Source organism: Cricetulus griseus, chromosome 6 (genome assembly GCF_003668045.3).
Source record: "Cricetulus griseus strain 17A/GY chromosome 6, alternate assembly CriGri-PICRH-1.0, whole genome shotgun sequence".
Taxonomy (NCBI): Eukaryota; Metazoa; Chordata; class Mammalia; order Rodentia; family Cricetidae; genus Cricetulus; species Cricetulus griseus.
The window spans coordinates 137,378,648-137,400,297 of NC_048599.1; the positions used below are offsets into that span (position 1 = coordinate 137,378,648).

The window sequence follows — 21,650 nt, forward strand, 5'->3', positions numbered from 1 at the left end:
TAAATACACTTGAGAGTTTTACACAGTAACACTGAGCAAGGGACTCCTTCATGGCCAGCAAAATGAGTCAGAAGGTATTAAAAAAAAAAAAAAAAAGTGCTTGTTGCACAAACACGACACCTGAACTTGATCTTGGGACCACAGTGGAAGGAAAGAACCAATTCCTGGGTAGGTTTGATCTCTATATGTGCACTGTGGCACAAGGCGCATGTACGAACACACAAACCCATGCGTGTGTGTGTGTGTACACACATACATACACACACACACACACACACACACACACACACACCAGCGCTTGAATTTTTAAAAATAAAAGCATAGTGTTTAAGAAGAGAGAGAAAAGGATGGCATAAGGAAACTTCCCTGTTCTACCAGTTGTACTAGGGGGAAAAGGCCTGGTTCCAGCAATGTCATAGCCCCCAAACCTAATTTGAGCTAGGCCAGTCCAGAAAATCAAGATTCCCAATGTAAAGAAGTGGCAATGAAAGCCGGGGTTGAGGGGTGGGAGGGGCACACCTTTAATCCCAGAACTCTAAGTGGCAGAGGCAGGAGGATCTCTGAGTTTGGGGCCAGCATGGTCTACAACAGGGCAAGTTTAGGACAGCCAGGACTATACAGAGAAACCCTGTCTTGGGAAAAAAAAAAAAAAAGAAGTGGCTATGACACCTGCTCTGGGCAAAGGCAGCATGCAAACAGCCTAGAGGAATACATGTGGTGTCCTTGCTGCTGTGGAGTAACACAACTGAAAATAGGAAAAGGGTTTATTTATTAAAGCCATCTGTGAGTCACTCTGGTTAAATTAGCACACTTGACATAACACCTTGGATCAGAACATGCCTTCTTTAAAATACAGTGGGCTCCACAAGCAAACACCTTAGGGTCAATTCAAGTAGCACTTCAGGAGCCCAGCAGAGCATCTGGAGGGGATGGGGCAGCAGTCGTTCACCTTCCCAGTGCAATAGCCACTTCCTGTAAACACCTGGCAGAAGCTAGGACTGCGGCTTTCAAACCACGTGGCAGAAGTTGATAAGCAGTAAGGTCAAGAAAGGGGAGTCACTGCAGCTGTGATCCAGGCAAGATCCCGGCTGGGCCCTGTGCCCACTGCATCGGAAGCTGCTGAGGCTGCACAGCCAAGGAGCACAGTAGGCACCACCTACGTGCGATTCAATGTCTGGAAGATTCTAGAGATCTGCAGCATGACAGGGCCTGTCTCTGGGTCGTTCATCCACTGTGTGCTGTTAAGTGGGTTCTCCAGCATGTCTTCAAATGCTGTGGAAAGACAACAGAGTTGAATGGCAGCACCAAAACACCAGTGAGCACACTGAGCCCTTCTCAGTGGTCCTGAAATGAAAGGCAGCAGGGACACAAAGAGCTCACTGCTGACCCTGGCACTCACCCTTAAGAGCCAACCATAGTGCCTGACCCCTTGACCAAACACATCTGAGAATAAAAGACAGACCTCAGGGGCCATCAGCAGGGAGTAAACTATCTGTGATCACAGCACCCCCAACCTATGGCCCATCAGCAGGGTGGTCAGCTGCCCTTGCTTACACCTTTGACAAAGCCATGGACTGCCTGTGTGCTCACAGGACTCCAGCTCATAGACCATCAGTGGGGGCAGTCAACAGCCTAGTCTCACAGCACCTCAACTCTGGAAAGCCACCAGTGAGACTCAAAAGTCAGTCTGCAACCGTCCTTTCCAGACACCACAGGAAATGACCATGTGCATAACCCCTGGAAGAAATATGCTCCAGCAGATTTAACACCATCAGCTTGGAAAAACCTACATGTTCAAGCACAGTGAACCTGTCACAGAAGGCTGCAGTACAGCTCAACGGTAACCATTTGCTCAGCACACACAGGCCCTGGGTCCATCACTAGACCACAAAAATAAAAATGTAACAAAGCATTTCTTCAAAATGCAAACTTTCTTTTTTTTTCCTCCTGATTTTTCGAGACAGGCTTTTTCTGTGTAGTCCTAGCTGTCCTGGAACTCACTCTGTAGACCAGGCTGGCTTCCACCTTAGAGATCTGTTTGCCTCTGACTCCTAGAGTGCTGGGATTAAAGGTGTGCACCACCACACCCAACAAACTGATTTTTCTAGATTAGTACTGGGGAGATGGCTCAGTGGATAAAAGCACTTGCCATGCAAGCACGAGGACCTGATTTAATCGCCAGCACCCAAATAAAAAGCAGGCCATGAGAGCACATATTTGTAATCCCAGTACTAGGGAGGTGGAGACAGGAGGATCCTGGGGTTTACTGGCTAGTCAGCCTAACCTACTTACAATGTCCATGTAAATGAAGGACCTTGTCTCAGAAAACAAAATGGGAGCTGGCAATATGGTTTAGCAGGTAAAGGAATTTGACACTAAGTCTAATGACCTGAGTTCCATCCCAAGGACGCACAAGGCAGAAGGAAAAAACCAACTCCTGAAAACTGTCTTCTAACCCCCACATGCCCATGCAAACCCTCCCCCCCCACACATAAATAATGTTAACAAACACGGTGGGCAGCCGGGGAATGACACCCAAGCATCACAGGCACAGACACATGTTCATCTGCACATACAGGAATACAAACACATATGCCTAATATCCAGGGGCAATACATAAAAGAAGTGAGGCAGGGACTGGAGAGATGGCTCAGAGGTTAAGAGCACCGACTGCTTTTCCAGAGGTCCTGAGTTTAATTCCCAGCAATCACATGGTGGATCACAACCATTTATAATGGGATCTTTTGGCCTGCAGTGCAGGCATACATGCTGGTAGAACACTGTGTACATAATAAATAAGTATTTTTAAAAAGTGATGCATGCTGGCCCATGGTGGCAGAGGCAGGTGGATCTCTGTGAATTCCAGGTCAGCCTGGTCTACAAAGCTAGTATCAGGACAACTAGGGCTGTTACAACAGAAACCCTATTTCAGAAAAAAAAAAAAAAAAAAAAAAGAGGCAGACAGCCAACAGAAAGTATTCCACAATGCTAAGACACAGTTCTTAAATGGTTAAGCAATCAAGCCTTTGACAATGGAGGAAGTAGGTGTTTTCATGGTTGGTGGTGATGGTAGAAGGGAGAGCAGGCAGACAAGACAAGCAAGAGCTCAGATGCCCAGCCTCTGACTTGGTCATCTGATGCTGCTCATCCTTGGGAAATAGGAGCTGCACCAAGTATAGTGCACAGGAAAAGGTTGCTGCCACAGCAGGTCCTACAGTAGCTAGACAGAAAGCAACTTAAGTGACCAGAAACAGGGAACCATACTGTCAAAATAACACAGTGCCTCCATGTTCGTGAGAGTCACACAAACAATACTGCAGGACCACTGTCCCACTAGCACAGACATCCAAATGCCCAGAAGCCAGAAACAGTGGCACACCTAGCACATGGAAGGCTAAGGCGTGAGGGCAGTACAGGCTTAGGGCCAGCCTAAGCAGACCAGCAAGACCTGAAAAACAGCAGCACCACAATGACACACACCAAAAGGGAGTCAAGGTGACTTGTACTTACAAATTTCCTAAAATATATTTCTGCTAAAACATAAAGGCCATGGGTTTGGGGATTTCTTAATTTTTTAAGTTAATCTCTTTACCTAATGGGAGGGCAGGCCTCAGTGTGCAAGGAGGTCAGAGGGCAATTTGAAAAAGCTGGTTCTCTCCTACTCTGAGTTCCGGGGATTGGCCTCAAGTTGTCACATTTGGTGGCAAGAATCTTTATTCACTGAGCCAGCCCACGGTAGTTGTTTTAATTTTATTATTAAACATTATCAAAAATATCTAATTAGAGCTTGAAAAGGGTGTGACCCTTGCAGGGGATGGTACAAGCAGGCCATCCTGGCTGTTGTGGACCTTCACAGGAATACTGCATAGATGGCACGGGTCTGCAGTGCAGATGTGGCCGAGAGCCAAGTGCCACTGCTGCAGGCAGCTCAGTCCTGTTAGGCAGGGTGGCTGCAGCCCCGCCCTGTGAACAGACTGTGGCTGGGAGAGCAGTCTATGATCTGGGTCCTGTCTACTGGCCCATACCCAAGCAGTTGCAGACTAAGGTGCTCACTCTGGGAGGGTTATTTCAGAAAAGGAGGAAAGGGGTGGCACTAGCTACAGACACACACACATATATATATGGTGGTCTAAAAAAGAGAAGACTAAACACCCAGTTTCTTTTACCTGACCAAATGTACCTTAAAACACACTGACCTCCACACAGCAAGACCCATAGTGACATGTGACAAGAAAGCTCAGTCACAGAGTGTGTACTTAGCATGCCAGGCCCTGGATCCCCAGCACACACACAAAAAGTCCTCTGGTCAGATCCCAAGACAGTACCTATCAATTTTTTAAGATCTACAAACAGCCTGGCAAACTCACACAAGGATCTGTCTACCTCTGCCTACTGAATGCAGGGATTAAAGGTGTGTGCCACCACCACCTGGCAGATTTTTAATATATATCATAAGTAAAAATAGCCGGGCATTGGTGGTGCATGCCTTTAATTCCAGAACTTGGGAGGCCGGGGCAGGCAGATCTCCGTGAGTTCGAGGCCAGCCTGGTCTACAGAGTGAGTGCCAGGACAGGTTCCAAAGTTACACAGAGAAACCCTGTCTCAAAAAACAAAAAAACGAAACAAGTAAAATAATTTTCAGAGAAGTGCCTTATAAATAATAAGGAAAGCTGAAACACACCATCTCAGCTACTATCCCCATGCAGGCCACTGCTCTGCAAAAACCCATCCCACCAAGACGGAGCCTAACTTCCAGGGACCAGGCTTTAAGCAGCACAGCTAAAATGCCTAAAAATGTCTTGCAGTAGTCAACTGGCATGGCACATTAGCAGGGCCCAAACCATCTCACTAGCACCTGTGTCTTGTGGCAGGGAACCCATCCACCATGTGTCCCCTACCCAAGCTGGCCTAAGTAGACACACGTACCTAGCAATGTCTTAGGGTTTGTCAAACCCAATTGCACCACTGGGTTGTCCAGGATTGCCTGAAAGAGAGGGCTATTTGGATCGATGCCCTGGTCCAACTCCTCAGGGGATGGCTTCCGGTCCCCTAGCAGCCATTCACACTAAAAACCCAAGAACATCAGAGGAGCCATTAGTACCTTCTCAAAGTACCTGAGGCTTACCTTTCCCTTTCTGTGGTTCTCCACAAGCCTCCACTGCTGCAGTACCAGGAAGGGGCCCTAACATGAACAAACCTGGTCCACATTCAGCCAGGATAGAAACAGAAGGAAGCATCAACCAGACGTTTTTAGCAGACCTGGCGTTGCAATTCAATTTGACATGACCTTGGTCACAACACAGTCCCTAACACTGGCTTTACTTGAGGGAACCCCATTATGACAATATCTCTCCACAGCTAATGAGCTTGGAAAGTCTGCATGCAGAACTGCGTCTCAGTTATCTGAGCCTCAACTCCACACACAAGTGAGGAGGTCACAGTCCTCCCTGGACAGAGAGACTGGCAACAGCTGCTATGTGTTCATGGCATGGTATTCAATCTTTTCTGTTTGTTTGTTTTGTTTCTTTGAGACAAGGTTTCTCTGTGTAGCCCTGGCTGGCCCTGAACTCAAAGACCCGCCCGCCTCTGCCTCACAAGCGCTGAGACTGAAGGTGTGCACCAAGACACCCATCCTATGGAATTTGATCTTATAACAGTTAAAAAACCCACACAAAAGGCATTGTGGGTACAGGATTTTCTCAGTTTCTGTTTGAAACATCTGCCCTAAGTATTTCACATAATAATAAGTACCATCACCAACTATGTATGGAAATCCCAACACAAGGGACGTTCCCACTGCCACATGAGGTAAAGGCAACATTAGATGCTCAGAGTGGGATTGGCTGGCACTCACAGCTGCATTCTGCTGGTTGTTGTTCACTCGGAGTGCATCAATCACTTCCTTCTCATCAAAGCCCATCTCCATCAGTGAAATGACAGCCTAAGAGGGAAGAACAAGCTGGTCAGCACCTCACCAGAGGACACCGCCCACCAAGGAGCATTACCATATGCAGTACAGGTTTGTTTCAGTCAGTCACAGGCAGTGGATAACACTTAGCACACATGAGGTAGGAAAGGGCACTGGGACCCTTGCTTAAATTAAAGCAAGGGCAAAGCATGAAATGTTTTGTCTCTACAGCCAAGGACAGAAGTCAGAGCCTTGGAAGTGCATTGGTACTGCACATGACTATACCAGGGCAGCTGACTAAATACAGGCCCTAGCTCACCATTCTCCTCAGTCCTGCAAGAGTCAAGTCCCCATTTATCTCTAGAATCTCTTGACCTGGCCAATGGACTGCTAAGGAAAATACAAGCCACAGACAAGGCCCTGAGAAAACCATGTATTCAACATGCCAAAATCTGGAGAGCAAGTAGTGTGAGCCCTGAGTGGGAAGATCTGTACCTGAAGGAAAGTGAAAGATCAAAGGAAGAATTAAAACCCCAGCAAAGAACAGGACAGGGAATAAAGAACACAAAGACAAGAGAGCATCAGCCTGTGGTAATGATGAGGTGGGGCCATGAGTGTGCATTTGTGGCAACTGAGGGAGGGTGGACAAGTATCCTGGATCCTGGGTCCTTATCCCAGTAGCCAGCCAGCATAATGGACTCCCACAACATGTTCCTCCAGCTCTCTGGATACTGCCCACCAGTCCAAAGGCCACAACAACAGCTGCAGGAGCACACTTGTGACAGACAGAAGCTTGCACACTCAGATTTTCAGGAGATGTCACTGAGCAGAAAGAAGTCAACTGGACCCAAACATGAATTATATAATATATAATTATGAAATATATAATGTATATATATGATTCAAGTCTGCCCAAGTTTCAATGGGAACTCCCATCCCACCCAGACTCCTGGCCTCCCAGCTTCCTTGCACAACACAACCACAAAGTCAACCTCATGCTGAGGCCCCCATTACCTACCCGAGCATCGGCTCGGAATTCCCTTTTCCTTCGGATCTTCTTGAAGATTTCTGTGAGCTCATCCCGGACTTCCTCATCTCCAGCGCTAGTTCCCACAGCAGCTTCAGGAGAGGTGGAGGTGGTAGCTGCAGCACCTGCCCCTGCTTGGGGGTCGTGGCCTGGAAGAGGTGTGTCAATAGCTGGATCTTCGGAGTGTTCAATTAACCACTCCATGGCCTGAGGCACTGACATGCTGAAAAGAGACGATTCTTCTCAACTCCCCCAGGACAGTCATTAGAGACTTTCCTATCCCATATGCTCCAACAACATGTGTTTCAACAGAGACAACAAGAATAGCAGCAGCAACAGTGGCAGATGATCTCTTGGGATGGAAACCTCCACATAGCCCTTACCTTGAACTCCCAAGACCCAACAAAGCAAGCACAGACATGTACCCCAAACAAAGGGACAAAGGAGTCTAGGTCCTAGGTCCACAGCACAAAGAACACAACGATTAACCAGCTCTAGCCTACAGCATTCATATGGGACCTGAGTAACTGAAACCAGAAGTGTTAAGAAGACTATGAAAGAACTCCTGTCCAGACCAGGGGCAAGTTTGGCTTAGAGCTCTCCTAACTTGAAGGTGCAGGGCACATTTACAGACTGATTTTTTGGCTCTCTTAACAGCCAGGTATGGTGGTTCACACCTTTAGTCCCAGCTACTCAGGAGCCTGAAGCAAAAGGATTGCATGAATCCAGGAGTTCAAGACCAGCATAGGTAACAGAGATCCTCAACACACACACACACACACACACACACACACACACACTTAAAATAAACAATAAAAAAAGTATGATTCCATCAGAGTTTGGGAGGGGGAATCACAGGGAAGCCCAGGCCAAGTTCCAAAAAGGGAAGAAAGAGAGCATACTGACTGGTTCAGCCGAAGGGCCTTTGAGGCTCTGCTCTCAGGAAAGCCCATTTCTGTGAGCTGCCGTAAGGCAGTCTCATCCACTCGCTCATCCTCATCTTCATCCAGCATAGCTGAGAAAAAAGAGAAAACCTGTCATGAGGGGATTCCTAAGCCCTTTGAAGCTCCGTAGTCTCAACTGCAAAGGCTCTTAGCAATTACTGATGCCACAGAAAACTCAGGCCCTAACATCAGCTCTTACACATTAGGAATGGCCACACAACAGGCCAGGAGCCACACACACCCACCCCATAATCAACTGAAAGCAGAACCTGCTTTCAATGTGAGGGCTGGGGACACATTCTGAGGCTTGAGCAGACAGTTGGCGGGTGCAGGCTAGGACCCACTCATACCATTTGCCTTCTTAAACAATTCAACTGCATCAGGATTCAGTGCTAACAGCTTCTGTGCCACCTCAATGAGAGACACCAAGATCTTCCGGAGTTCGGTCTGGAACTGTAGTAGAATGAAGAAAGAGATCATGCCTGGCACAGTGATGCACACCTGTAATCCCTGCTCTTGCAAGGCTGAGGCAGGAAGACTGCTGGGAGTTTGAGGCCAACCTAAGCTATACGGTGAAACCCTGTCTCAAAAAGAAAGAAAGAAAGAAAGAAAAGATCATTTCTCTGAATGTCCAACAAACCTAATTAGATCTGCAACTCTACCCCTGAACATAGCCCTCCAAATCTATGAGAGCATTTGGCCTTCACCTTTAATCCCAGCACCTGGATGGCAGAGGCAGACAGATGTGAATTCAAGGCCATCCTGATCTACAATGAGACTCTGTCTCAATAACAGACTGGCGACATCAGAGACTCCTTACCTCCACTCTAGCACCAGTCCCCTGCCTGATACTGGGCCTGGAGGTGGGACATTACAAGCCTAAAGCCTCCTGAGACCCTATCCAGGGTTGGACCCACAGAAACCAGAGAGGGACACATGTGCCAGCCACTGCAGAAGAATTACAAAGCTCTTATCAAATGGAACTCTTTGGGGCTGGAGAGATGGCTCAGAGGTTAAGAAGACTGGCTGCTCTTTCAAAGGTCTTGAGTTCAATTCCCAGCAACCACATGATGGCTCACAACCATCTAAAATGAGATCTGGCGCCCTCTTCTGGTCTGCAGAGACACATGCAGACAGAACACTGTATACATAATAAATAAATAAATCTTAAAAAAAAAAAAAAAAATGGAACTCTTCAAAAAAGACCCCAGAGAGGTTCGGCTTCCAGCAGTACCAGTATGGATCCAGAACTGATAAAGCTGAATGCTGGCCACTTTCCACAATTCCTGCATACAGAAGCATACTTTATCATGGACTAACCCACGTTAGCATGCTGTAGGCTTCTGACTTAGTTTTCTTGTCCAAAGTAATTGGGGAGCTCAGATTCCTCCCTGGAAGCTTTGTTGAATTCAGAGCAAAGTCACTGCATTTCCCTACAGCTGTCTGTCCAGGGCTATAGATATCTCGTCAACTTTGTAGTTTGAAAAAAAAAAAATGTAATTTATAGAAGAGTCCAAAAGTAGTAAAGAGTTCCTGAACATTCTGTTTCAGATTCCCTTTTTTTTGTTTTTTTTTGGGGGGGAGGATGGGGGTGGGATGAGGGGATGACTATAACATCCATGTTAGCCTCAAACCTGAGCTCAAGCCATCCTCCTGCCTCAGCGTCCTGAATGTCACCACACCAACCCCAAGCACTTTTAAAGAACTTCTTGTTATCCCACAGGACATGCCCCCAGTTCCACACCAGGCAGGTACTCACGTCTCTCATGGTGGTTTGAACTGCAGTCCGGTCTGTGCTACAAGCAGGCAGGTTGGCTGTTGCCCGGAGGATAGCATCTTTGTCTGGAGCCTTCTGCTCTTGTTTCTTCTGAAGAGAAAATGATTCAAGTCAGAAAGGAAGAACCCAAGAACATGAGGAGTATGACAACAAACTTGGACCAACAGCCCACATGGAGAACAGTAACCTCCTAAGCTTTAGCTGTGATGATGCCCTTGAGCTAGAAGATTCTGGGAAGTTTCGGGCACCGCATTAGAGGCAGAAGCCTAACAAGATGCTTAGGACATGATCTCACGTGCTATAAACCATATGCAGGTGAAGACAGAGAGGTTGAGGCTGCAGGAGTGGCAGTCCTGTAGTACTTTGGTGGAGCTGGGGCTGAGGCCTCCAGGGCTGTAGTGAAGCCTCCACGAATGAAAGGAAAGGATGAAGGTGGCAGAAGCTCACAGATAAGGAAGACAGGAGAGAAAATCAAACCAGCAGAGGAAGCAGCACTTGGCATGTTCAGAAGGCACAAGAAGGCACACACAGGATGCAAAGAGCCCACAGGATGCAAAGAGCCCACAGGATGCAAAGAGCCCACAGGACACAGCCTACTAAGATGCAACCTACTCAAGAGCACTGGGATACTGGTGCCAGAAAAGACAGGCCTGGGATCCAAGAGCCAGAATGATACTTGTACCTACTGGCCTTGGCCAACAACAGTCTGGTGAAACCTGAGAGCCTAGAGTGAGAGGCTGTTCTGAAGAGAGGGAGGGAAAAGAGGGAAGGGGAGAACCTTCCAGCACCCTGCTACTGCTTTGCTTCCTGTTCACCCCAGCTACTCACAAAATCATCAAACCAACCAGAATAGGTGAGACTGAGGAGTAGGATGGGTGCAACAAGTTCTCTACCCCAGAGAGCTCAGCAGCTGGCACAAGCCATATAGCTTCCAGGGCTCGCAGAGGCTAGGGGTGTAAGGAGGTAGTGAGGAGGAAGAGGAGGACGAACAGGTAAGGAAAGTGGGTACCTCACTACCTGCAAACCAGAGCCACACCAACCCAGCTTGTCCACACCAGGCAAGAGCCAAAACAGCAAGGTAAAGGGGTTACAAGAGCTAGTTCCAGGACGGCCTCCAAAGTCACAGAGAAACCCTGTCTCGAAAAACAAACAAAACAAAACAAAACAAAAAAAAAAAGAAATTCCATAACTCCTCAGGGCACAGGGATCTCAGGTTTCTGTCAGACTGGAGCAGGAAAAGGAGTTGGTTACAGAAGCCAAACTGTAAAGGCCAAAGTAAAACTGTCAGTTCAGATCAGATGTGGAACACCAAGCCTGAAGACCAAGATGAGTCACGTTCCACCTACCCCTGTGAAATGGTTAATCTTCACAGTCAACTGTGGGTTGAGAGAAGTTAGTAAAGCACACCTGTGGTATGCCTGAGAGGGTGCTTCCAATGAGAATTAGCTCTTGAGAAAAAAAAAATATTTCCCTGCCCCTAGCTCTGGCTGTCTTGGAGCTCACTCTGTAGACCAGGCTGGCCTCGAATTCAGAGATCCAACTGCCTGCTTCCCCAGGACTGGGATTAAAGGCGTGTGCCACACCAAGCCTAAGGAACTGTCAGCTGCATGAAAGCGATCTCCCACAACCTCAGAAAGGAATGCACAAGAGTCAGCTGAGCCTTCTGTCCTCACAAGCCTTAGTACTGAACCTCTGAAACTGTAAGCAAGTCTTCCCAGTTAATTGTTTCCTTTATAAGAGTTGCAGTGGTCATTGTGTACAGTCCCTGGTACAGAAGCTGGTACCAGGGACTGGGGTATTGCTGTGATAGGCCTAACCATGTGCTTGGAAGAATTTGGACTGTGGTACTTTGGGTTTGAAAAGTAGTGGACTCCTTGAGCACTGCTTAATAGGCCATACTAGTAGGAACATGGAAGACAGTGGTGTTAAGTTATTTGAACTTTGGGAGGCTCACTCCATAGAAGAATTTTCTAACTCTGAGTGAGAATTTTTGAATTCTCACTCAGAGAAGAATTTTAGTATGTTGCCTAGAGATATTCTCATGATATTTTGGTGAAGGAAGTGGCTGCCTTTTGCCCTTGTCCAAAGAGTCTGCCTGGGGCTTAAGTGAAGAGTTTTGGATTAATTCCACTGGCAGAAGAAATCTCAAAATATCTTAGTATAGATTCTGTCATATGGATATTAGTGTTAACTCTAATGAAGATATGTAATAAAGAGGAGCAAGCTGAGCAAGGAAAAAATATTTGAGGAGAAAAAGGGCACCAGAAAGTGGAATGGAACTAAATCCTCTGTTCAAGGAGATAAATGGATTAAGAAATGGAATAAAGGGGGTGGTGACCTCAGGGCAAGATCCCACCCAGCTAAGTTTCCAACTTGTGAGATGAAACTGAAGAAAAGTTTAGAGCTAGGGGTGGTGGGACACACCTTTAATCCCAGTACTACGAAGGCAGAGGCTGTGGGGAGGAAGAGCTCTGAGTTTTAGGCCAGCCTGGTCTAGAGATCCAGTTTCAGGACAGCCAAGCTTAGGCAGTGAAAGACAGAAAGCTGGCGAAGATGTAATTAAACAAGGGGGTCATGTTCCAGCCCCAGTAAGCAGCAGAACTTGGCAGCTTTGGCCATACGGTTCTGGCTTTAGAATTAAGGATATAAGAAAGGAGTGATAGAATAAAGCCACTAAGGCCAGGCATGTGTCAGGGGTGTCCCTGAATGGAGGCCCAGAGAGGCCACTGCCTGAAGAGGTGAAGTGAAAGCCTGTATTGCCTTTAAAAAACCCAAGATGTCAGAGATGCCAGACTCGTGGGATACCTGCCAAGGAGAGCTGCTGACAGGGAGTAGAAACAGCCCAAAAGAAAGAAGTTTGCTGTGGTAAACAAAGCTGAACAAAGTTGGAGATCTGAAGAGCATTTGGACATCAAACATGGAGCTGCAGAGTTTGGAGTTTGCCCAGGTGGTTTTTGGTCTTGCTTTTGTCTAGTATTTCCTCGTTATGCTCCCTTCCCAGCCTTTTGGAATGGTGATGTATATTCTGTGCCATTGTATGTTGGAAATATGTGATCTGATTTCTTAATTTGATTTTTACAGGGGGATTATAATTAAGGAGATTGCCAGGTAAGCAGAAAAGACTTTGGACTTTGAAACAAGTTTGAGACTGTTATAGACTAGGGGGACTCTTGAAGTTGGACTGAGTGCACTTTTTGCATTATGATATGACTATAAGCCCTTGGGGGCCAAGGGAGTGGACTGTGGTAGTTTGAAAGAAAATGGCACCCAAAAGGAGTGGCACTGTTAGAATGTGGCTTGTTGAAGGAAGTGTGTCACTATGGGGGCGGGCTTTGAGGTCTGTTTGAGGGAAAACAGTCAGTTGACTTCCTGTTGCCCGTAAGATGCAGGACTTTCAGCTGCTCCAGCACCACGTCTGCCTGCATTCTGCCATGCTCCCCATCATGATGATAATGGACTGAACCTCTGAAACTGTAAGCGAACCACCCCAATTAAAAGTTTTATTTGTAAGAGTTGTCGCGGTCATGGTGTCTCTTCACAGCAATAAAAACCCAAACTAGAACAGTAAGTAAACACTAAATAGACTTCACCCAACCTTCTATTATCACTGGAGGGAAGGAGGCTAGGAGGGGAGCTATATCCTTATCACTAAGAAGCCATAATCCAACACTGGTAATGGCAGAAAGAGAATGAATGCAGAGTATCTAGAAAGCAGGGAGAGAACTGCCAAGGGTAACAGCTGGAAGACTAGAGGCGTTCTGGGGTGGGTTTCAGTGGCAAGCATAAGACAGCTAGATCTGTCCCCAACACTTACAAATAGTTATGAATGACTTCCTTTAGGAAATGTGAGTCCAGCATGATATTTTTTTGTTAGATTTTTAGTACTCTTTTAACTCTTAATAATTGCATTGTTTTTTACTTAGAATTTTCAATAATGCTATGGTGTTTCACTCTGTAGTTATATACTAAGTTAAGGCAGCTCTAGCAAGCTACTAGCTAGGTACTCTGAGTAAGTACCCTAATTAAGTACCCTAAGCAAGCAGCAGGCCACACAGTTAGAGGTCAGAACTATGTTCTTAATAGTTACAGGGACTTCAAGTCTAAACGCTAGAACTGTAATCTGAGCTCGCCATCAGCTCTGGAAAGCAGGGGGTGGCCCAGGATCTGTCTTGTGAAGATGGATGGAGCAGCCTGCCCATTTGCTGCCTGACTGTACCCACACCCACACCACCATGGCCAGGTGGCCAAAGATAAGGAGGGCGTGAAGCCCAGGCACTCTCCTATATCCCTGGACCCAGAAGAGACTCCAAAATAGCTCATCTGCTATGGGGCCATGAATCCAGCCCAAGAGTTGGCCTGATCCTTCCTTCCCTGAGATCAACACTCTCCCTGGCATTTCAAAGCATATATTAGAAAGTCCAGACCCCTGAAACAGGAAAAGGTGTTAAACAAAGGTGACTGCCCTTTAAAAGAGCACATCCTGGGACTGTAGAGACAGCTCAGCAGTTAAGACTGCTTGCTGCTCTTCCACAGGACCTACGTCCAGTTCCCAGCACCCACTTCAGGAGGCTCACAACCATCTGTAACTCTAGCCCCAGGGCGTTAGATATCCTCTCTGGCCTCTGCAGGCATAGAAACATAGACTTGCACAAATATACAAATAAAAATTTAAAAATTAATCTTTAAAATATCCTTTCTGCCCACCAGGCACAGGTATGTGATCTAGTGCTGAGACAGGCTACTCACAGGATGTATCTTGCACTGCCTAAGAGAACCTTGCTGGAGGATAGGCTCTGGAGCAGCCCCTACACAAGTAACAAAGTGGGTAGTGTTCCTACGGCCCCAGATCACCCTCTAACATGGACTCCAGGACATCAACCTTGACGTTAACTACAAGAACACACCCAGGCCTATCCAGGTGCACAGCTGCTTGTCCACTCTGCATGCCTGTTCTCTATGTGCAGACATCTAGCTACAGCTGTCTACACTACTCTTCTGGGAGAAGGGGAAAGACAAGAGCACAGGAGTCACACGAGAAAGCAGCACAGGAGGAAGCACCACTAAGGATGATGCCCTCACTCTTCCCCTGCTTCCAGACCAGTGGCAGCTCTTCTGTCACTAGACACCAATCACAAACACACTCAAAGCAGAACAGGCTCGGCCATGATGAAGGACCCCTTAGAGCACACATTTGTGGAGAGACTATATAGGCCCAGGAAGTCTGAAGAACAAGAAATAACTACCAGTGAAGAGAAGAGCACTAGTTCCAAACTTTGAAACTTACCTTTTCTTCTGCTGAGACATCAGCCATCTTAGGAAGTGGGGAAGGAGCACGCTTTTTTATCAGTAACAAGACATCTAGAAAAAAATTTAACAGTTATCTCTATGAAGTCAGTTATCATTTCATAGCCATAAATGACACAAAAGGTATCAGACAGAAGTTAGGGAGGATAGCTCAGTGGCTTAAGGGCTCTCTATACATGAGTGACAACTGGAGTTCAGATCCCCAGGACCACATAAATGACAGGTGGGCAGGGCAGTCTATCCATAATTGTAGTACTTTAGAGGCAGAGACAAGAAATCCCCAAAGCAAATTGGCTAGCCAGAATAGGCATGTAGACAAGTTCCAGGTTCAGAAAGATGCCCTGCCTCAATGAATAAAGTCATGTAAACCCCAGACCTCCACATGCGTATTTATACATGTACACACATCTTTGCATGAACACATGTACACACCACAAGAATGGTGCTAGATGCTTAATGTCAGAAAGCAGGGTTTCCTCTGGGTCCCTCCTAAGCCAAGCCAGCTCTCCCTCCTCAGCTTTGAAGTGGCTGGTGGGTAACCACAGATAACCTGTGGCTTCAGAGGTTGGCAAAGCACATCCCTGACAACCATACAGAGCACTGGTGGACATCTCACACAAGGACTCAGTCCTAAAAATCTGTGAGGCTAACCTAAACCCTGAACTATAGCCAGTCCATAGTTCACCTTGAGGGAGAGGGGGGGTCCCTTCCAGCTCCATTTTGAGCTTTGGTTATAGCTCATCATAAAGGATGACAGTCTGAAGTCCTCATCTGCATGACACACAGAAAACAGATTTTCTCCCATAGCAAAGCATGAATGAAGAGGAGGGTATGCAGAACAGAAGTATCTCACTCAGACCCTGAAACAGCTACTGTGAGCACTTCCAACACTAAAATAAAGCCACCAAAGCTTCAGAGTCTAGTTTTGCTTTAAAACAGGATTAAACATAGCAAGCACTCTCATTTGGCTTCTCAGATGTCTGTCAGGTTTCTGCTACTTTTCACAAGTACACCAATACCCACACTTCTTTTAATAATAAATAAATAAATAAACAAACAAAACCAGAGTCAATCTGGTTCTCCTGCTCTTGTCTAAATCCAGAAAAGCACCATTTGGGTGACACTGGGACGCAGGCTCTATGCTTTGGATATTGTCTCTCAAGGCCTTCTTACCTTGGTCCTGGATGTTTTCTTCCAAGATAGTTTTGGTGTCACTCAGCACCCTCTCCGAAGCTGCATGTATTAACTTATGGTGAGTCACACTCTTGGGGTCTTCTATGCTCCCATGAGCACCCTGGAGGAAGAATTAAGCCACAGATATATAAATAGGAATTGAATTGTGATAGGAGTAACAGAGCATAACACCTCAAGCCACACCTGGAATTATCAAGGCTTTTTCTGTCTCTGTGTCTGTCTATCTGTGTCTCTCCGTGCGTGCGTGCGTGCGTGCGTGCGTGCGTGCGTGCGTGTGTGTGTGTGTGTGTGTGCGCGCGGTTTATACTTGTCGAGTGTATATGTTTTCACGTGGGTATGTATATGTGTGTCCACAAGGATATGACAGCCAGAGGCTAAGGAAGGGCTCTTCTTCAACTTCTCTCCACTTTATTTTTGAGACAGCATCTCTCATTGAACCTGCCTCATCTCATCAATTTGACGATGGTGACTGGCCAATGAGCTCCAGAGATCCTCCAGTCTTTGCCCCACCCCTACCCCAAGTCAATGCCCAGATTAAATGTGCTGCTGCCACTGGCTTTTACATAGGTGCTGGGGATCCAAACCAAAGTCCTCATGCTTGTACGGCAGACATTTTACTGACTGAGCCATCTCCCCAGCTCATGGAATTATTGAGTTTTCTTATTAGCCCAGACAAAGCATAAATTACAGTAAAGAATCCCCACAGATGATTTAAAAAAAAAAAAAAAAAAAAAAGGCTGAGTGAAATGTCAGCAAGCATTGATCCCTCCAGGCCTTTAAGCTTATCACCAGCTCACAGTAGACTCCTGGGGATGGCTAAGACCTTGGGAACACAAGATCCTACTGATGATAAGCACTTGTAACCCAAATCACTTTAGTTTGGAAAGATCTTGAAAATGACTTTTGTTTTGTTTTGTTTTTTTGAGACAGGGTTTCTCTGTAGCTTTGGAGGCTGTCCTGGAACTCACTCTGTAGACCAGGCTGGCCTCGAACTCACAGAGATCTGTCTGCTTCTGCCTCCTGAGTGCTATGATTAAATGCATGCGCCACCAACACCTGGCCATGGAAAATGACTTTTAGATGAAAATATGTCTGTGATTTCCTGAGAATCTGAAGATCCAGTTGCTTTATGCATTTGCTTTTCCTTCTTCAGCAGACACAGGAAAATCAGAGGAAATGCACCAAAAGAAGACTGCTTTCCAGGAGCTAGCACGATTCCTGCGCAAGGAATACCACAAAGTCCTCAGCAGAGCACAGTGCACAACTGGCCTCAGCTTTGCCTTGGGCCCAAGTGATAACCATAATCCAGATGCAACTTACAGTAGCCCAGGGGACTCACAGCTGTGTCTATGTCCCTAGGGCCCTAGAAACCTAGTTACAGTGTCAGTCAGAGGAGGTAGACAAGAACTAGAAAGCAAACTATCAGTAGTACTGAGGAAAATAGCATCTCCAAAAGGACCCTGCAGGTGACCAGAGCAACCCCTTCTACAGACTGTAGGCAGAGGCCTGGCAAACATAGCTCATGATCTCAGCCAAGCTCCAGCACTCGCCCATACAGAATGCAAACACACAATCTCCAATGATAGAGTCCTGCTTGCCTCTGGGCCGTACCATCATCTGCCTGACTATCAAGTAGACAAAGACCAAGAACACAATGTCGCTGCCACATGACAAAGATGAGGATTCACTCTGCCTATGTGTTCAACACCAGGTATACTCACCTGAGTTTGTACATTTCCACAAGTTCACTACTTAACTGCCCAGCATCACACAGCCTTCCCAGGCCCAGGTACCACATCATACTAAGTCAGCTGCAGGCCCTCCCCAAACTCAGAACAAGGAAAAGGGCTGTAACTGTTTCTTGATGCTATAGGTCCCTCGGTGTTAAACTAAGAAAGAAAGACCCCCAAGAAACCTAATGAGATGGCTCACTAGTGCTTTGGCCCATCCCACATAGAATGGGTCACACAGCACATTTGGGACACAGGGTTCTTCAGGCCCTTCCTGGATGTTCTGGAAGGCATCTCTGATACCATGATATACACACTCAACAAAGGGCCTCTATACATATGGATGCTAACCAGAAGAAAAAGCTGAAGCATGTGTTTCCCCCAGATCCTCGAATTTTAGAACACTAGAATCCTCCATCAGTCTCAGATTGAAAACAGTCTATGCCCAGCCCCCAAAGGACAGGGTTTCTCTGTGTAACAGCCTTGGCTATCTGGACCTAGCTGGCTCTGTAGGCAAAACTGGCCTCAAACTCACAGAGATTCACCTGTCTCTGCATACCACCACTAACCCCCTTTAGGAAAGAGGGCTTGCTGTGTCCCTTTCCAAGACTTAGGCAATGGAAGCTGGGGAATACCATGGGGATGTCACTTTGGATAAAACAAAAAGGAAAGACAAAAAACAAATACATTTCTTTAAGAACTATAATAACAAGCCCCTCCCTGATACAGCAGTAGACTCCCAGGAGTGCTGTAGGAGAAAAATTTTTAAAGACTATATATCTTACCCCTCAGGTAGAGAGGAAAGAAGAAATAATAATAGTAATAACTCCAGTATGAGTGTGCACAGGAGGGTGAGGAGAAAGGACAAGTTAAGACAGCAGTTGTAGAAACCCCTCTCTTCTAATGACTGCTTTGTGACTCCTAGGGACGATGGGACCTGGAGGAGAGTCAGTTCTGATGGCTCAGCTCTTTAGTTCTGTTATTTAATTATGCTGTAACCCCCTGCTGCTTCAGTCCTCATACCTGGAGATGCATAGTAAAATAAAAATCTCAATTTAAAGAAGGATAATCACACACACACACACACACACACACACACACACACACACACAATTCAAAATGATACAAGTGCAATATTAAATATCACAAATAATTAGCATCATATCAAAATCATCTGCCTAATTTACCCCACTGCTCCTGGAACTTATTAGTAAGTATTTGTGAATCATTTCTCATCCTTCATAAAATATTGCCACAATGATTATGTAAATCCACACTATTAGTGAGTTAAGCAAAATGCCACACCAATGGAGGGGTCATCCCATGTTGATGTGGTCTGGGTTTGACAACACATTTTCATTGACTTCCTCAATCCTTACGCTGGCTTTGGAGTTACTCCAAGCTTGGCCCTGAGGAACCCAACCAGGTGGCAGAGGACACAGCACAGTACCAGACAAGCATAAATGCTAGAGTACAGTCTAGATGCCCAAGAAGTCCTCAACCTTTAGGCTTGTGTTGAGCCTGTGGGTTTTCTAGATAGCAAGACCACGGTGACTTGTTAAGAAGAAAAACAAGAAAGCGGTCTAAATACATTTTGCCCTTGACCATGTGAGCCTCCTTGAGGTGAACCATAGAAGCGAAGACCCATGGTAATTCAACATCTAGTGTGTTGTAGAAGGTACTTGAACCAGATCTCCTGGTGCCCTCTGTCACTACAGACTGACTCCATAAAGGAGATTTTAAACTACCCTTTCCAAGGAGCTGCTATGAAAACTTGGGAGATTGTCTTTAGAGGCAACACAGTGCTGCATTTTACTACAACCTTCCAGAGTCCCTGCTGAAGAGCTGTGGCCAGTTTTAACATAAACTCTGGCACTAATCATGTCAGGTATGGCGCTTCCATAGGCCACCAGGATCTAACAAGCATCTGTCTCACCTTTAACTGAAAGCAGTTTAGAGACAGGAAAGTTTCAATTATCAGTCCCAAGCCTTAACTACCTAAAGCTAAAAGAAGCTAACTATAGTACAAAGCTCACAGCAAATAAGTAAACTTCACAAAAGCCACTTGCTGGTGAGAAGACCCTAGTCCTGTACCTTGCCACTCAATCAACTGTTGCCCCAGCAGAAAACAGAAGCCCAGGGACTTGTCCCAGAGTGACACTATTTTAAGTGACTGCTGCTAAGAGCGAAGCCCAGGCCAGGGGCTCCTAGCAGCTGGCTCTCGGGCAAGGTGCGGGCCCTCTTAATAAAGGGATCTAGTTACTTCTCAGCTTCTGGGGAAAGCTAATGTAAAACAAAAACCTCATCCCCACAACAAACAAGCCCTAATACTAGAAAACTATGAGCGCTTGCTTTCTCTCTCCCAGTCTCCGTTCACTCATTGCCTTCACTACCTCAGGATGTTGCAGAAATTAAATAAAGCTCTCCCATTAGCCGGGTCGGACTCTATCCTAGGTTTGCGGCTCTCTCCGAAAAGGAGCGGGAGGCGCTGCCCGGACCCGGAGGAGCGACAGCTAGGTGCTGCAGGTTGCCCAGCCGACTCCAGGGTCGGGTCCCAGGCGGATGCGAAGGTCTGGTGTCTAGGTGGAGATGGGACTCGGGCGGAATCCGGGACAGGAGTCTAGGTTTCTGGTTTCCAGGAAGGAGGCAGAGATGGAACTGGGTCGTAAGGGGCTCGGCCTTACGTGCTTGAGGCAACTCTCCTTGAGCTTCTCCACCGACGTGTCCTCGGTCGCCTCCTCCAGCCACTCGGCGCCGTCAGCTGCGCAGATGTGCAGCCGAAGCACCTTGCCCGCGAAGATCTTCTCCTCCTGCACGAACATCGCGCCGCCGCCCGAGCCTGCGCCCGCCGCCCGAACCCGTGAAGGTCACCGGGGCTGGAGGGAGGACCAGGGGCGGGGCCGGGCCGCCGCGCGCTCCTTCGCTGGCCGCCGCCGCCCCCCCCAGCTCCTGTCGGCTTGGCCACCCGTCACTGAAGAGGCCGGAGCTGTCCCTCGCTACCGCTGCTGCCGTCGCAGTAGCCGCCGGGGGCGCGCTATCGCAGCCGCGCCGGAAGTGCGTAATGTGCGCCCGTGAGTATGCCGGGAGATGTGGTTTTTTTTTAGTTGGTGCTCCGCTGTAGCCTCCGCCGCGCCGGAAATACGTAAGTGCAACGAGCATGCCGGGAGATGTAGTTCCCAAGAAGGCTCCCGGGCCCATTAACAGAAATGTGTGAAGCAGGTCAGGCGCCTACCGGGAGTTGTAGTTCCCCATTGCTTCTTTCCTTCAACACCACCAGCCTTGATACCTGTTGTGTTGGTCTGTCAAGCACACACGATCTCAGAGTTAGCAGGAAAAAAACATGAAACGTCTCGGTCAGGACACTAGGAATGTGTCACAGATAGTAAGTGCTTGTCTGGCATGCACGAAGTCCTGGGTTTGATCCCCAGCACGGCATAAACCTGACACGTGTTTGTAATCCTAGCACTTAGGCAGAACCAGAAGAACCAGAGACATCATCCTTGACTACATAATGAGTTCAGGGCCACCCTGGAATACATGAAAGACTGCATTAGAAAAGCAGAGAGAGAGAGAGAGAGAGAGAGAGAGAGAGAGAGAGAGAGAGAGACAGAGAGAGAGAGAGACAGAGAGACAGAGAGACAGAGAGACGCAGGCAGGAGAGATGGCTCAGTGCTTAAGAGCACTTGCTACTCTTGCAGAGGTTCCAGGACTGGTTCTCAGGATCCACATGGTAGCTCACAACCATCCTGGAGATTGGATGCCCTCT

General features: G+C 47.2%; 1 protein-coding gene across 2 annotated transcripts; it reads right to left on the reverse strand.

The window, feature by feature from the left end:
- Positions 1 to 750: 750 nt before the first annotated feature.
- Ubac1 (UBA domain containing 1) lies at positions 751 to 20,859 on the reverse strand. Of its 2 annotated transcripts, XM_027422923.2 has the most exons (10): positions 20,569 to 20,851; positions 16,134 to 16,254; positions 14,941 to 15,014; positions 9,639 to 9,746; positions 8,230 to 8,332; positions 7,842 to 7,950; positions 6,927 to 7,158; positions 5,855 to 5,941; positions 4,927 to 5,065; positions 751 to 1,272 (listed from the first exon to the last, which is right to left on the reverse strand). In XM_027422923.2, the coding sequence occupies exons 1-10, from the start codon at positions 20,704 to 20,706 to the stop codon at positions 1,157 to 1,159; spliced, it is 1,227 nt and encodes a 408-aa protein (XP_027278724.1). In that variant the 5' UTR covers positions 20,707 to 20,851; the 3' UTR covers positions 751 to 1,156. The 2 variants fall into 2 exon arrangements, with proteins under 2 accessions (XP_027278724.1, XP_027278725.1); XM_027422924.2 differs by lacking the exon at positions 4,927 to 5,065 and having other exon boundaries at positions 20,569 to 20,859.
- Positions 20,860 to 21,650: the final 791 nt, after the last annotated feature.

Excerpts from the sequence above, each read along its gene's own strand:
- Ubac1 (XM_027422923.2), bottom strand. The coding sequence starts at position 20,706 with ATGTTCGTGCAGGAGGAGAAGATCTTCGCGGGCAAGGTGCTTCGGCTG. Across the intron at positions 5,942-6,926 it reads AATTCCGAGCCGATGCTCGG|GCTGTCATTTCACTGATGGA; the intron begins GTAGGTAATGGG and ends CTTCCCTCTTAG. Across the intron at positions 1,273-4,926 it reads AAACCCTAAGACATTGCTAG|CATTTGAAGACATGCTGGAG; the intron begins GTACGTGTGTCT and ends GTCTTTCCACAG.